At 47.4% G+C, this 17,307-nt stretch overlaps 1 protein-coding gene across 1 annotated transcript in view; it reads left to right on the forward strand.

Annotated features, from left to right (window-relative positions):
* LOC139235179 (zinc metalloproteinase-disintegrin-like batroxstatin-2) overlaps positions 1-17,307 on the forward strand; it is a 546,822-nt gene that overhangs the window by 77,254 nt on the left and 452,261 nt on the right. The window contains exon 8 of the mRNA XM_070866402.1: positions 8,308-8,392. Within this exon, the coding sequence (XP_070722503.1) occupies positions 8,308-8,392 (85 nt within the window). The remainder of the gene's footprint in view (positions 1-8,307; positions 8,393-17,307) is intronic.

Here is a 17,307-nt window from a genome sequence, read left to right on the forward strand (position 1 = left end):
TTAAACGTTTCTATGAGGTCCCCTCTCATTCTTCTGAACTCCAGTGAATACAAGCCCAGTTGATCCAGTCTTTCTTGATATGTCAGTCCCGCCATCCCGGGAATCAGTCTGGTGAACCTTCGCTGCACTCCCTCAATAGCAAGAATGTCCTTCCTCAAGTTAGGAGACCAAAACTGTACACAATACTCCAGGTGTGGCCTCACCAAGGCCCTGTACAACTGTAGTAACACCTCCTGCCCCTGACATCAAATCCCCTCGCTATGAAGGCCAACATGCCATTTGCTTTCTTAACCGCCTGCTGTACCTGCATGCCAACCTTCAATGACTGATGTACCATGACACCCAGGTCTCGTTGCACCTCCCCTTTTCCTAATCTGTCACCATTCAGATAATAGTCTGTCTCTCTGTTTTTACCACCAAAATGGATAACCTCACATTTATCCACATTATACTTCATCTGCCATGCATTTGCCCACTCACCTCACCTATCCAAGTCACTCTGCAGCCTCATAGCATCCTCCTCGCAGCTCACACTGCCACCCAACTTAGTGTCATCCGCAAATTTGGAGATACTACATTTAATCGCCTCGTCTAAATCATTAATGTACAGTGTAAACAGCTGGGGCCTCAGCACAGAACCTTGCGGTACCCCACTAATCACTGCCTGCCATTGAAGGTTGGCATGCAGGTACAGCAGGCGGTTAAGAAAGCAAATGGCATGTTGGCCTTCATAGCGAGGGGATTTGAATACAGGGGCAGGGAGGTGTTGCTACAGTTGTACAGGGCCTTGGTGAGGCCACACCTGGAGTATTGTGTACAGTTTTGGTCTCCTAACTTGAGGAAGGACATTCTTGCTATTGAGGGAGTGCAGCGAAGGTTCACCAGACTGATTCCCGGGATGGCGGGACTGACCTATCAAGAAAGATTGGATCAATTGGGCTTGTATTCACTGGAGTTCAGAAGAATGAGAGGGGACCTCATAGAAACGTTTAAAATTCTGACGGGTTTAGACAGGTTAGATGCAGAAAGAATGTTCCCAATGTTGGGGAAGTCCAGAACCAGGGGTCACAGTCGGAGGATAAGGGGTAAGCCATTTAGGACCGAGATGAGGAGAAACTTCTTCACCCAGAGAGTGGTGAACCTGTGGAATTCTCTACCACAGAAAGTAGTTGAGGCCAATTCACTAAATATATTCAAAAGGGAGTTAGATGAAGTCCTTACTACTCGGGGGATCAAGGGTTATGGCGAGAAAGCAGGAAGGGGGTACTGAAGTTTCATGTTCAGCCATGAACTCATTGAATGGCGGTGCAGGCTAGAAGGGCTGAATGGCCTGCTCCTGCACCTATTTTCTATGTTTCTATGTTTCTATGAAAAGTACCCATTTACTCCTACTCTTTGCTTCCTGTCTGCCAACCGGTTCTCAATCCACGTCAGCACACTACCCCCAATCCCATGTGCTTTAACTGTGCACATTAATCTCTTGTGTGGGACCTTGTCGAAAGCCTTCTGAAAGTCCAAATACACCACATCAACTGGTTCTCCCTTGTCCACTCTACTGGAAACATCCTCAAAAAATTCCAGAAGATTTGTCAAGCATGATTTCCTTTTCACAAATCCATGCTGACTTGGACCTATCATGTCACCTCTTTCCAAATGCGCTGCTATGACATCCTTAATAATTGATTCCATCATTTTACCCACTACCGATGTCAGGCTAAAATTCCCTGTTTTCTCTCTCCCTCCTTTTTTAAAAAGTGGGGTTACATTGGCTACCCTCCACTCCATAGGAACTGATCCAGAGTCTATGAAATGTTGGAAAATGACTGTCAATGCATCCGCTATTTCCAAGGCCACCTCCTTAAGTACTCTGGGATGCAGTCCATCAGGCCCTGGGGATTTATCGGCCTTCAATCCCATCAATTTCCCCAACACAATTTCCCGACTAATAAGGATTTCCCTCAGTTCCTCCTTCTTACGAGACCCTCTGACCCCTTTTATATCCGGAAGGTTGTTTGTGTCCTCCTTAGTGAATACTGAACCAAAGTACTTGTTCAATTGGTCTGCCATTTCTTTGTTCCCCGTTATGACTTCCCCTGATTCTGACTGCAGGGGACCTACGTTTGTCTTTACTAACCTTTTTCTCTTTACATATCTATAGAAACTTTTGCAGTCCGTCTTAATGTTCCCTGCAAGCTTCCTCTCGTACTCTATTTTCCCTGCCCTAATCAAACCCTTTGTCCTCCTCTGCTGAGTTCTAAATTTCTCCCAGTCTCCGGGTTCACTGCTATTTCTGGCCAATTTGTATGCCACTTCCTTGGCTTTAATACTATCCCTGCTTTCCCTTGATAGCCACAGTTGAGCCACCTCAGAGTCCACCATGAAGGGTGAATGCTAGGCCTTGTTGGTGCTGCGGGTGTGATTATCGTTTCCATTCATGCAGCTGCAAAGGATATGTTTGCAAGGGCTATGGAACAATGGGACATCTCCAACGTATGTGAAGGCGAGCTGCAAACTCTGCTAATCCTGCAAATTACTATATTGCAGAGGAGGACAGATCCACGGCGGATGACGACGAACCAGAGCCTCAGACCGAGGAGGCAGAGGTATATGAGGTGCACACATTTACCACAAAGTGTCCCCCGATAATGCTGAAGGTTGAATTAAATGGACTCCCGGTGTCAATGGAGCTGGACACGTGCGCGAGCCAGTCCATTGTGAGCGAAAAGACTTTCATTAAATTGTGGTGCAGCACGGCCTCAAGGCCAATCCTGACTCCTGTTCGCACTAAACTGAGAATTTACACAAAGGAACTGATTCCCGTAATCGGCAGTGCTACTGTAAAGGTCTCCTATGATGGAGCGGTGCACAAGTTACCACTCTGGGTGGTACCGGGCGATGGCCTGATGCTGCTCGGCAGGAGCTGGCTGAGGAAGATACGCTGGAACTGGGACGACGTCTGAGCGCTCTCGTCCATCGACGACACTTCGTGTGCCCAGGTCCTAAACAAGTTTCCCTCGCTGTTTGAACCAGGCATCGGGAAGTTCCAAGGAGCAAAAGTGCAGATCATCTGATTCTGGGGGCGCGACCCATCCATCACAAGGCGAGAGCGGTACTGTACATGATGAGAGAGAGGGTGGAGATCAAGCTGGACAGGCTGCTCCGAGAGGGCATCATTTCGCCGATCGAATTTACCAAGTGGGCCAGTCCGATTGTTCCAGTCCTCAAGGGAGACGACACCGTCAGAATCTGTGGTGATTACAAAGTAACTATCAATCGTTTCTCACTGCAGGATCAGTACCCACAACCTATTTACAACGCTGGTGGGAAGAAAGACGTTCACGAAGCTGGACTTGACCTCGGTCTACATGATGCAGGAACTGGAGGAATCATCAAAGAGCCTCATCTGCATCAACAGGCACAAAGGTCTCTTCATTTACAACAGATGCTCGTTTGGGATTCGGTCAGCCGCGGCGATATTCCAGAGGAAGATGGAAAGCTTACTAAAGTCAGTCCCGCGCAAATGGATTTCCAGGAAGACATCTTGGTTACAGGTCGGGACACCGTCGAGCATCTGCAGAACCTGGAGGAGGTTCTTAGTCGGCTTAATCGTGTGGGGCTCAGGTTAAAATGCTCGAAGTGCGTTTTCCTGGCACCTGAAGTGGAGTTCTTGGGGAGAAGAATCGTGGCGGACGGCATCAGGCCCAACGATTCGAAGACGGAGGCAATCAAGAATGCACTGAGACCACAGACCGTGACGGAGCTGCGGTCGTTTCCCGGACTCCTGAACTACTTTGGTAACTTCTTACCGGGTCTCAGCACACTGTACATTAATGATTTAGATGAGGGGATTAAATGTAGTATCTCCAAATTTGCGGATGACACTAAGTTGGGTGGCAGTGTGAGCTGCGAGGAGGATGCTGTGAGGCTGCAGAGCGACTTGGATAGATTAGGTGAGTGGGCAAATGCATGGCATATGAAGTATAATGTGGATAAATGTGAGGTTATCCACTTTGGTGGTAAAAACAGAGAGACAGACTATTATCTGAATGGTGACAGATTAGGAAAAGGGGAGGTGCAAAGAGACCTGGGTGTCATGGTACATCAATCATTGAAGGTTGGCATGCAGGTGCAGCAGGCGGTTAAGAAAGCAAATGGCATGTTGGCCTTCATAGCAAGGGGATTTGAGTACAGGGGCAGGGAGGTGTTGCTACAGTTGTACAGGGCATTGGTGAGGCCACACCTGGAGTATTGTGTACAGTTTTGGTCTCCTAACCTGAGGAAGGACATTCTTGCTATTGAGGGGGTGCAGCGAAGGTTCACCAGACTGATTCCCGGGATGGCGGGACTGACCTATCAAGAAAGACTGGATCAACTGGGCTTGTATTCACTGGAGTTCAGAAGAATGAGAGGGGACCTCATAGAAACATTTAAAATTGTGATGGGGTTAGACAGGTTAGATGCAGGAAGAATGTTCCCAATGTTGGGGAAGTCCAGAACCAGGGGTCACAGTCTAAGGATAAGGGGTAAGCCATTTAGGACCGAGATGCGGAGGAACTTCTTCACCCAGAGAGTGGTGAACCTGTGGAATTCTCTACCACAGAAAGTTGTTGAGGCCAATTCACTAAATATATTCAAAAAGGAGTTAGATGAGGTCCTTACTACTCGGGGGATCAAGGGGTATGGCGAGAAAGCAGGAATGGGGTACTGAAGTTGAATGTTCAGCCATGAACTCATTGAATGGCGGTGCAGGCTAGAAGGGCCAAATGGCCTACTCCTGCACCTATTTTCTATGTTTCTATGTTACTATACTCTTTACTGCATAAAGGAGAGGAATGGGTATGGGGTAAAAGCCAAGAAAATGACTTTGTAAAAGCTAGAAAACTGTTCTGCTCAAACAAATTGCTTATGTTGTATGATCCATGTAAGCGTTTGGTACTAGCATGTGATGTGTCGTCATACAGTGTCGGATGTGTACTGCAACAAGCTAATGAATCTGGGAAATTGCAACTGGTTGCTTATGCATCCAGAAGTCTGTCTAAGGCTGAAAGGCCCTACCGCATGATCGAAAAAGAAGCGATGGGTGTGTTTATGGGGTAAAGAAAAGGCATCAATATCTGTTTGGGCTCAAATTTGAATTGGAAACTGACTATAAGCCACTGATATCCCTTTTTTCTGAAAGTAAAGGGATAAATACCAATGCATCGGCCCGCATCCAGAGATGGGCACTCACGTCCGCATACAACTACGCCATCTGCAACAGGCCAAGCACAGAAAACTGTGCCGATGGTCTCAGTAGGCTGCCATTGCCCACCACAAGGGTGGAGATGGCACAGCCCGCAGATTTAGTCATGGTAATGGAAGCATTCGAGAGTGAGCAATCACCTGTTACCGCCCGACAGATTCGATGGAGAGAAAGCAGGAAAGGGGTACTGAGGTGATGATCAGCCATGATCTTATTGAATGGTGGTGCAGGCTCGAAGGCTGAATGGCCTACTCCTGAACCTATTTTTTATGTTTCTATGTTTCTATGATAGATTAGAACCTGGATGAGCCAGAACCCCTAACTATCCTTCGTAAAAAAACTGTGTGCTCCACGGGAGTTGGTCTAGTGTCCCGTTAGAGATGCAGGAAGAAATAAAGCCGTACCAGTGGCGCAAAGATGAAATGTCTATACAGGCAGACTGCCTCCTTTGGGGTAATCGGGTAGTTATGCCAAAAAAGGGCAGGGACACCTTCATTAGTGATCTCCACAGTACCCACGCAGGCATTGTAATGATGAAAGTGATAGCCAGATCCCATGTGTGGTGGCCCGGTATCGATGCAGACTTAGAGTCCTGCGTGCACAAATGTAATACATGCTCCCAGTTAAGCAATGCACCCAGGGAGGCGCCAAGTTTATGGTCTTGGCCCTCCACACCGTGGTCTAGGGTCCATATCGACTATGCAGGCCTGTTCTTGGGAAAAATGTTCCTAGTGGTTGTAGATGAGTACTCCAAATGGATTGAATGTGAGATAATGTCGGCAAGCACGTCCGCTGCCACCATTGAAAGCCTGTGTGCCATGTTTGCCACGCACGGCCTTGTGAGTGACAATGGGCCGTGCTTCACCAGTGCCGAGTTCAAAGAGTTCATGACCCGTAATGGGATCAAACATGTCACATCTGCCCCGTTTAAACCAGCATCTAATGGTCAGGCAGAGAGAGCAGTGAAAACAATCAAGCAGAGCTTGAAAAGGATAACAGAAGGCTCACACTACAGACTCGCCTATCCTGAGTCCTGCTTAGTTACCGCACAAGACCCCACTCGTTCACTGGGATTCCCCCCCGCTGAACTGTTCATGAAAAGGGTACTTAAGACAAGGCTTTCGTTAGTCCACCCTGATCAACACTCACAGATAGAGAGCAGGATACATATCGTGATCGCGCAAATGTGTCACGCAAAATTGAGATTAATGATCCTGTATTTGTGTTGAAATATGGACAAGGTCCCAAGTGGTTTCCCGGCACTGTTTTGGCCAAAGAGGGGAGTAGGGTGTTTCTGGTCAAACTTTCAAATGGACTCACCTGCAGAAAACACTTAGACCAAACCAAACTCAGATTCACGAACTATCCTGAGCAATCCTCAATAGACTACCTTTTTTGACCCTCCAACAAACACACCAGTGGCAACTGACCCAGCGGTTGACCACAAAGCATCACCCATCACCTGCAGCAGTCCAGCAGGACTCACCACGCCCAGCAGCCCAGCAAGGCCAGCTGCGCAGCAGCCCAGCGAGGGCCCAACAAACGACTCACCAACACCAGCATTTGCACCGAGACGATCAACCAGGGCAAGGAAGGCCCCAGATCGACTCACATTGTAAATAGTTACACTGTTGACTTTGGGGGGAGTGTTCTTTTTGTAAACTTGTAAATACCTTGTTTAACAATCAGAGGGCTCATCCCCTGGAGTCCCAAGAGATCCCACAATCCCTTGGGAGCACCTGTATATAAGGAGGCCTCACAGGCTGGAAAGGCACTCTGAGATAGTAATAAAGGACTACGGTCACATCTTACTTTGAGCTCTTTATTCAATACATAACAGTTTTAACAAGTTATTTTTCCATAGACTGGTACAACTTCTCAACTTAGTTATCTTATACCATTCCATACCAATCTCCTGCTTCTGAATATGATCTTGCAGTCCCTTCTGGTAAACTTGTTATCAACAAATTCCAGTTCTGTGCTTTTTATTAGCTTGATTGTTTAAACTGCCCATTACTTTGAGGTCAGTCTTAATGCAACAGTTCAGTGGTCAGTATATCTATATTAAACATACATGCATATAAAATAAATCAATCCTGTCATGATTATAACATTAGCAGACTTCAGGACAGTGTGATTAACACTTTCCTTACAGGACAGTACGTCATTATTCAAAGGGGATGTCGTCATTGGCATCAGTCGATCCAAATTTATTCACTACTTAATGGTAATTTACGCAAAAAGCATTGATTTCACTTCCACAGGAATTGCTCAAACCCAATGGGTTCACATTTAGTTTGAGGATTCAGCTGCCATGCTAAGGTGTGCATTTTGAACTACTAATGTCGCTCTTTCCATACAGCGCTGATTTGGGAATCCATCCCTTTCCTTTCTCCAGATTGATTGCCATGATTGGTCAACAACTCCACTATCGTTGTATCTTGAACTACCAGGATACTAGCTGGACCTTTGTCTTTTTTCGTCTCGCAATTCCTATCAGCATCTGCAATCACCAAACTTGATGCTAATTTATTCCACAAATAGTCAACTTCTGAGTTTGAAGCTCTGCTTCGGGAAAGGAAAATAAAAAGCTATTCATCATCCACCTCACCAGCTCCCTTTGTGATTTGAAAACTGAAACAAAAATTCATTGAGCCCCTCAGTGAGTTCTAGTCTCGAGGCACTGTTGCTGCCATTCTATGAATTTCTTCCAGCACCTATATCATTCAGCACCTTCAGCCAGTTGCTTCCCCAGACCATTTAAATTGCCGTCATTTTCCAATTATACATGGACTGCAGGATTGATTTGATAGCTGAATGGATTCTTATCATTCCATATTATCTTCCGTTGTTGTATATGATATGAGTGGTGTAATCATCCATTAATACAGGTCACCCACTCACAGCTGGAGTCCACCTTGGTGTGTGCGTGCCTGATCGACATTCAGATATTGATAAAGTAGTATTTTGGGGAATGGAAAGCAGCTGTAACTCAACTCCCTCTCACCCTGCGGCATTCACCGCCCACATCCATTGTTGACAAGTATATTTTACCTCTTTCATAGGGGCAGGAGCTTTAATAATATCACCGAACAGCTCGTTGTGTTTGGCTCCATGTGTTCCCCGGACTACTCGGGAGGTATTGTTCTGGTGAGTATCGGTCAATTGTTATGTTTGATCTTCTGCCTCTGGCCGGAGGAATGGCCGACTGAGGCACTGACTCCTGTGGAACTTTGTAAATAATACAGTCTGCGCAGGGCAACCTTGTGTTACTCCACCTTTCACTGTGTGCATTCTGCTAGTAATGTTAATGAAAAAACAAATTGTAACATAATTGAGTATTGCTACTTCATAAAGAGTCATTCTATGCCGGAGCAGGTTTCCTCCGGCCACTAGACCTCAGTGGATATAGCGACAAAATTGATGGTCATTCCTGAATTGCCTAGCCTTAATTTTAAGCCATTTAGCATTGACATGAGGAGGAATTTCTTCATGCAAAGGGTTATGAATCTTTGGAATTCTCTATCCCAGAGAGCTGTGGATGCTCAGTCGTTGAGTATGTTCAAGACAGAGGTCAATAAATTTTGGGGAACCAAGAGAATTAAGGAATATGGAGATAGTGTGGGAAGGTGGAGTTGAGGTACAAGATCAGCCCTGACCTTGTTGAATGACAGAGTAGGCTCAAAGAGCTAAATGGCCTACTCCAGCTCCTATTTCTTATGTTCTTAAGGTTCTGCCTCTTTGTTTTGGATGCCTGCACCAGAGGAAATAGTTTCTCTGCATCTACCCATTCGAATCCCTTAATAATTTTAAACACTGCGATCAGATCATCCCTCAACCTTCTAAACTCAAGGGAATGTAAGCCAAGTTGATGCGCAACCTATCCTCATAATTTAGCCCTTTAAGCCCTGGCATCATTCTGGTTATCTGCAGTCTACCCCCTCCAAGGCCACTATATTGAATCATAGAATGGTTACAGCACGGAAGAAGGCCATTCGGCCTGTCGAGTCTGTGCCGGCTCATCTGCAAGAGCACTTCAGCTTGTCCCACTCCCCCATCGTTTCCTCGTAGCCCTGCAAATTTCTCTCCTTCAGGTACTTATCCAATTCCCTTTTGAAAGCAGTGATTGAGTCTGCCTTCACCACCCCTTCAGGCAGCACATTCTAGATCCTAACTACTCGCTGTGTAAAAGTGTTTTTTCTTATGTCGCCTTTGGTTTTTTTGCCAGTCACTTTAAATCTGTGCCCTCTGGTTCTCGACCCTCCCGCCAATGGGAACAGTTTCCCTCTGTCTATTCTGTCCAGACCCCTCATGATTTTGAACAACTCTATCAAATCTCCGCTCAACCTTCTCTGCTCTAAGGAGAACAACCCCAGCTTCTCCAGTCTATCCATGTAACTGAAGTCCCTCAACCCTGGAATCATTCTTGTAAATCTTTTCTGCACCCTCTCTAAGGCCTTCCTAAAGTGTGTTGCCTCGTACTGGACAGAACTCCAGTTGAGGCTGAACCAGTATTTTATACAGGCTCATCTTAATTTCCATGCTTTTGTCCACTATTTATAAAGCCCAGGATCCCGTAAGCTTTTTTAACCTCTTTCTCAACCTGCTCTGCCACCCTCAGTGATTTGTGCACATATACCCTTGGGTGTCTCTGTTCATGCTCTTCTTCTTAGGCACTCCCTCGGAGTCGAGGATGACTTTCTTCCACACTAAAATGAGTTTGAAGGTGACTGATGAGACCAATGTGGGATCTGCAGTCTCTGTCACAGGTAGGGCAGACAGTGGTTGAAGGGAGGGGTGGGTGGGGTGCTTGATTTGTTGTACGCTCCTTCCGCTGTTTGTACTTGGCTTCCGCGTACTCCCGGCGAAGAGACTCGGAAGTGTCCGCCACCTTCTTGGATGCTTCTCCTCCACTTTGAGCGGTCTTGGGCCAGAGATTCGCAACAGTCGGTGGGGATGATACATTTTTTTCAAGGAGGCTTTGAGGATGCCCTTGAAGCGTTTTCTCTGCTTTCCTGGGGCTCGCCTGACATTCGTAGCTTGTAGAGTAGAGTGCTTGTTTCGGGAGTGCGGACGGTGTGGTCCGCCCATCGAAGCTGATCGAGCATGGTCAATGCCTCGATGCTGGGGAGCAGCGTTGAGGCTCCGACCTGCGTGAGAACACCAGCGGCAGGTCGGGACCATATAAGGAATGGCGAGCGGCTGGAGAGCAGTGTGGAGGCATGCCACTCCAGGGAGCAGCGCGAGTAGGGCGACGGCAGCGAAGAGCGACGTCATCAAGGTCCAGGTCGGTGATTGGAGCGTGGGCCGATACAGCAGGAGCAGCGAGGTCGGGCCGAAGGAGCAGTGAGAGATTGTAGAGGGATGTGATCAGGGCCCAGGGGAGGCGTTAGTTCGGGGCCAGGGGCCAGCCCACACTGCTATATGTGTGTGCACTAGGTCCTCGCAGCAGAGCTGGTCTCCAGTCGTCCTGGTTAATCCTTGCCACTGGGCCAAGATCTAGCTCTGTTAAGCCCGTGTGGTGGTTGGTGTGCAAAGTCCACCACACGTGAAAAAAATCCACGCACGGCATCTTCCACCCTTCAGGATGTAATTCGGGTCCTTCATTGAAACACCTGTGAACTCATCCTTTGTTGGCGTGGAAGCAAGTCATCCTCGTTTCGAGGGACTGCCTATGATGACGATGATGCTGAGGATGTTGGCCTGAGAGAGAGAACACTGACGTTGGTGCGCCTATCCTACCTAAAGAACAGATGGTGGATGGAGAAAGCACAGGAGATACGGCAGCTGGCCGACAGCCATGATGTGCGAGGATTCTTCACCGCAGTCGCAGTCAAAGCCACATACGGACCAAACATAGAAACATAGATATAGAAACATAGAAAATAGGTGCAGGAATAGGCCATTCGGCCCTTTGAGCCTGCACCACCATTCAATGAGTTCATGGCTGAACATGCAACTTCAGTACCCCATTCCTGCTTTATCGCGGTACCCCTTGATCCCCCGAGTAGTAAGGGCGACATCTAACTCCTTTTTGAATATATTTAGTGAATTGGCCTTAACAACTTTCTGTGGTAGAGAATTCCACAGGTTCACCACTCTCTGTGTGAAGAAGTTTCTCCGCATCTCGGTCCTAAATGGCTTACCCCTTATCCTTAGACTGTGACCCCTGGTTCTGGACTTCCCCAACATTGGAAACATTCTTCCTGCATCTAACCTGTCTAAACCCGTCAGAATTTTAAACGTTTCTATGAGATCCCTTCTCATTCTTCTGAACTCCAGTGAATACAAGCCTAGTTGATCCAGTCTTTCTTGAGATGTCAGTCACGCCATCCCGGGAATCAGTCTGGTGAACCTTCGCTGCACTCCCTCAATAGCAAGAATGTCCTTCCTCAAGTTAGGAGACCAAAACTGTACACAATACTCCAGGTGTGGCCTCACCAAGGCCCTGTACAACTGTAGCAACACCTCCCTGCCCCTGTACTCAAATCCCCTCGCTATGAAGGCCAACATGCCATTTGCTTTCTTAACCGCCTGCTGTACCTACATGCCAACCTTCAATGACTGATGTACCATGACACCCAGGTCTCGTTGTACCTCCCTTTTCCTAATCTGTCACCATTCAGATAATAGTCTGTCTCTCTGTTTTTGCCACCAAAGTGGATAACCTCACATTTATCCACATTATACTTCATCTGCCATGTATTTGCCCACTCACTTAACCTATCCAAGTCACTCTGCAGCCTCATAGCATCCTCCTCGCAGCTCACACTGCCGCCCAACTTAGTGTCATCCGCAAATTTGGAGATACTACATTTAATCCCCTCGTCTAAATCAGCTCCCAAGGCCCCACACCATTCCTGGCCAAGAACAGAGAAACACTCATCAAGGACACCGAGGCAGTCAGGGCCCGCTGGAAGGAACACTTCGAAGATCTCCTCAACCGAGACTCTGCCTTTAACTCGAGTGTTCTCGACTCCATCCCACAGCATGCGACCCGCCACCACCTCAGTGAGACCCCAACACTGCATGAGGTAGAAAAGACCATAAGAAATAAGAATTTGGAAAATGGTGACATGATAGGTCCAAGTCAGCATGGATTTGTGAAAGGGAAATCATGCTTGACAAATCTTCTGGAATTTTTTGAGGATGTTTCCAGTAAAGTGGACAAAGGAGAACCAGTTGATGTGGTATATTTGGACTTTCAGAAGGCTTTCGACAAGGTCCCACACAAGAGATTAATGTGCAAAGTTAAAGCACATGGGATTGGGGGTAGTGTGCTGACATGGATTGAGAACTGGTTGTCAGACAGGAAGCAAAGAGTAGGAGTAAATGGGTACTTTTCAGAATGGCAGGCAGTGACTAGTAGGGTACCGCAAGGTTCTGTGCTGGGGCCCCAGCTGTTTACATTGTACATTAATGATTTAGACGAGGGGATTAAATGCAGTATCTCCAAATTTGCGGATGACACTAAGTTGGGTGGCAGTGTGAGCTGCGAGGAGGATGCTATGAGGCTGCAGAGTGATTTGGATAGGTTAGGTGAGTGGGCAAATGAATGGCAGATGAAGTATAATGTGGATAAATGTGAAGTTATCCACTTTGGTGGTAAAAACAGAGAGACAGACTATTATCTGAATGGTGACAGATTAGGAAAAGGGAAGGTGCAACGAGACCTGGGTGTCATGGTACATCAGTCATTGAAGGTTGGCATGCAGGTACAGCAGGCGGTTAAGAAAGCAAATGGCATGTTGGCCTTCATAGCGAGGGGATTTGAGTACAGGGGCAGGGAGGTGTTGCTACAGTTGTACAGGGCCTTGGTGAGGCCACACCTGGAGTATTGTGTACAGTTTTGGTCTCCTAACTTGAGGAAGGACATTCTTGTTATTGAGGGAGTGCAGCGAAGGTTCACCAGACTGATTCCCGGGATGGTGGGACTGACCTATCAAGAAAGACTGGATCAACTGGGCTTGTATTCACTGGAGTTCAGAAGAATGAGAGGGGACCTCATAGAAACGTTTAAAATACTGACGGGTTTAGACAGGTTAGATGCAGGAAGAATGTTCCCGATGTTGGGGAAGTCCAGAACCAGGGGTCACAGTCTAAGGATAAGGGGGAAGCCATTTAGGACCGAGATGAGGAGAAACTTCTTCACCCAGAGAGTGGTGAACCTGTGGAATTCTCTACCACAGGAAGTTGTTGAGGCCAATTCACTAAATATATTCAAAAAGGAGTTAGATGTAGTCCTTACTACTAGGGGGATCAAGGGGTATGGCGAGAAAGCAGGAATGGGGTACTGAAGTTTCATGTTCAGCTATGAACTCATTGAATGGCGGTGCAGGCTAGAAGGGCTGAATGGCCTACTCCTGCACCTATTTTCTATGTTTCTAAGACAGCTAAAAAACAACAAGGCTACGGGAGCGGATGGAATCCCTGCTGAGGCACTGAAGTATTGCAGAGAGGCACTACTGGCGCGAATACACAATCTCATCTCTCTCACCTGGAGGGAGGAGAGCATGCCGGGAGATCTTAAGAGATGCAGTAATCGTGACCATCTTTAAAAAAGGGGACAAGTCCGACTGTGGCAACTACAGAGGAATCTCCCTGCTATCAACCACTGGGAAAGTCATGGCTAGAGTCCTCCTCAACCGTCTTCTCCCCGTGGCCGAGGAGCTTCTCTCGGAGTCGCAGTGCGGATTTCGTCCCCTCTGGGGCACAACGGACATGATTTTTGCAGCGCGACAGCTGCAGGAAAAATGCAGGGAACAGCGCCAGCCCTTATACATGGCCTTCTTCGACCTTACAAAGGCCTTTGACACTGTCAACCGCGAGGGTCTATGGAGCGTCCTCCTCCGTTTCGGATGCCCCCAAAAGTTCGTCATCATACTCCGCCTGCTCCACGACGACATGCAAGCCGTGATGCTTACCAATGGATCCATCACAGACCCAATTCATGTCCGGACCGGGGTCAAGCAGGCTGCGTCATCGCCCCAACCCTCTTCTCAATCTTCCTCGCTGCCATGCTCCACCTCACAGTTGATAAGCTCCCCGCTGGAGTGGAGCTAAACTACAGAACCAGTGGGAAGCTGTTCAACCTTCACCGTCTCCAGGCCAGGTCCAAGACCACTCCAACCTCTGTCGTCGAGCTACAGTACGTGGATGACGCCTGCGTCTGTGCACACACAGAGGCTGAACTCCAGGACATAGTCGATGTATTTACCGAGGCGTATGACAGCATGGGCTTTACGCTAAACATTAGTAAGACAAAGGTCCTCCACCAGCCTGTTCTCGCCGCACAGCACTGTCCCCCAAACATCAAGATCCACGGCGTGGCCCTGGACAACGTGGACCACTTCCCCTATCTCGGGAGCCTCCTATCAACAAGAGCAGGCATTGATGATGAGATCCAACACCGCCTCCAGTGCAGCCTTCGGCCGCCTGAGGAAAAGAGTGTTTGAAGACCAATCCCTCAAAACTGTCTCCAAGCTCATGGTCTACAAGACTGTAGTAATACCCGTCCTCCTGTATGGCTCAGAGAAGTGGACCATGTACAGTAGACACCAAGTCGCTGGAGAAATACCAGCAGCGATGTCTCCGCAAGATCCTGCAAATCCCCTGAGAGGACAGATGTACAAACATTAGCGTTCTCGTCCAGGCCAACATCCCAAGCATTGAAGCACTGACCACACTTAATCAGCTCCGCTGGGCAGGCCACATAGTCCGCATGCCAGACACGAGACTCACAAAGCAAGCGTTCTACTCGGAACTCGTCCACGGCAAACGAGCCAAAGGCGGGCAGAGGAAACGTTACAAGGACACCCTCAAAGCCTCCCTGATAAAGTGCAACATCCCCACCGACACCTGGGAGTCCCTGGCCATAGATCGCGCTGAGTGGAGGAAGTGCATTCGGTAGGGCGTTGAGCTCCTCGAGTCTCATCGCCGAGAGCATGCAGAAATCAAGCGCAGGCAGCGGAAGGAGCGTGCGGCAAACCAGTCCCACCCACCCTTACCCTCAACGACTGTCCGATCTGTGACAGAGACTGTGGTTCCCGTATTGGACTGCACAGCCACCTCAGAACTCATGCTAAGAGTGGAAACAAATCTTCCTCGATTTTGCGGGACTGCCTATGATGATGATGATCTTGCCAATGAATTTGCAGGATATTGTGGAGGCAGTGTTGGTGGTACTTCTCCAGTGCTTTCAGTTTATATTTCCTCTCCTCATTCTTTCTACCACTTCACACTTTTCTGCGTTTAATTTCATCTGCCAAGTGTCCGCCCATTCCATCAGCCTGCCAATGTCATCTTGAAGTCTATTACTATCCTCCTCACTGTTCACCAAGTTTTGTGTCATCTGCCCTGTACACTCACATCCAAATCATTAATACATATCAGGAAAAGCAGTGATCCAAGTACCGACCCTTGTGGAACACCACTGTGCACCTTCCTCCAGTCTGAAAAACAACCGTTCAGCTCTACTTTGTTTCCTGTCACTTAGACAATTTCATATCCAGGCTGCCACTGTCCCTTTTATTCCATGAGCTTCAACTTTGCTACCAAGCCTATTATGTGAAACTTTGTCGAACGCCTTTTGGAAATCCATGCACACCACATCAACCGCATTGCCCTCATCAACCCTCTCTGTTACCTCATCAAAAAAACTCAATCAAGTTGGTTAAACATAATTTGCTTTAACAAATCCGTGCTGGTTTTCCTTAATTAATCCACACTTGTCCAAGTGACTGCTAATTTTGTCCCTGATTATTATTTCTAAAAGTTTCCTCATTACCGAGGTTAGACTGACTGGCCTGCAGATGCTGGGTTTATCGTTACACCCTTTTCTGAATAAGGATGTAACATTTGAAATTCTCCAGTTCTCTGGCACCACCCCCATATCTATGGAGGATTGGAAGATTATGGCCAGTACCTCCACGATTTCTTTCTTCACTTCCCTCTGCATTTTAGGATGCATTCCATCCGGTCCTGGTAACTTATCTACTTTCAATACAGCCAGCCTTTCTAGGACCTCATCTTTATCAATTCTTATCCCGTTCAGTATCTCTCTTACCACCTCCTTCACTATGTCTATGGCAGCGTCTTCTTTCTTGACAGAAGACAGATGCAAAGTACTCATTTAGTACCTCAGCCACACCCTCTGCCTCCAAGCATGGGTCTCCTTTTGGGTCCCTATTCGGCTCCATTCCTCTTCCTACTACCCATTTATTATTTATATGGTATAGAAGAATTTTGGATTTCTTTTATGTTGGCTGCCAATCTACTCTCATACCCTCTCTTTGCCCCTCTTATTTTCTTTATCACTTCTCCCCTGAACTTTCTATATTTAGCCTGATTCTCTGATGTATTCTCGACCTGACGTACGTGCTCTTTTTCTGCTTCATTTTACGCTCAATCTCTTTCGTCATCCGGGGGCTCTGACTTTAGTTGTCCCGCCTTTCCCCCAAGTGGGAATGTACCTCGACTGTACCTGAACTATTTCCTCTTTAAATGCAGCCCATTGTTCCAGTACAGTTTTGCCTGCCAATCTTTGATTCCAATTTACCTGGGTCAGATCCATTCTCAAACCACTGAAATTGGCCTTCCTACAATTAAGTATTTTTACTCTCGATTGCTCCTTGTCCTTTTCCATAGTTAATCTAAACCTTATGATACTATGATCACTGTTCCTAGATGTTCCCCTACTGACACTTGCTCCACCTGACCCACCTCATTCCCCAGAACCAGATCCAGCAATGCATCCTTCCTCGTCGGGCCGGAAACGTACTGATCAAGAAAGTTCTCCTGAACACACTTCAGAAATTCTTCACCCTCTCTGCCTTTTACCCTATTTTGATCCCAGTCTATATTGGGATAGTTGAAGGCCCCCATTATCAATACTCTATAGTTCTTGCATCTCTCTCTAATTTCTCTTCAAATTTGCTCCATGGTGGCCTATAGAATACAGCCAGTAGTGTAATCACACCTCTACTATTTCTTAACTCTAACCAAATAGATTCTGCCCCTGATCCCTCCAGGACATCCTCTCTCCAGCACTGTAACATTGTCCTTAA

This window comes from Pristiophorus japonicus, chromosome 2 (genome assembly GCF_044704955.1).
Source record: "Pristiophorus japonicus isolate sPriJap1 chromosome 2, sPriJap1.hap1, whole genome shotgun sequence".
NCBI classification, from domain to species: Eukaryota; Metazoa; Chordata; class Chondrichthyes; family Pristiophoridae; genus Pristiophorus; species Pristiophorus japonicus.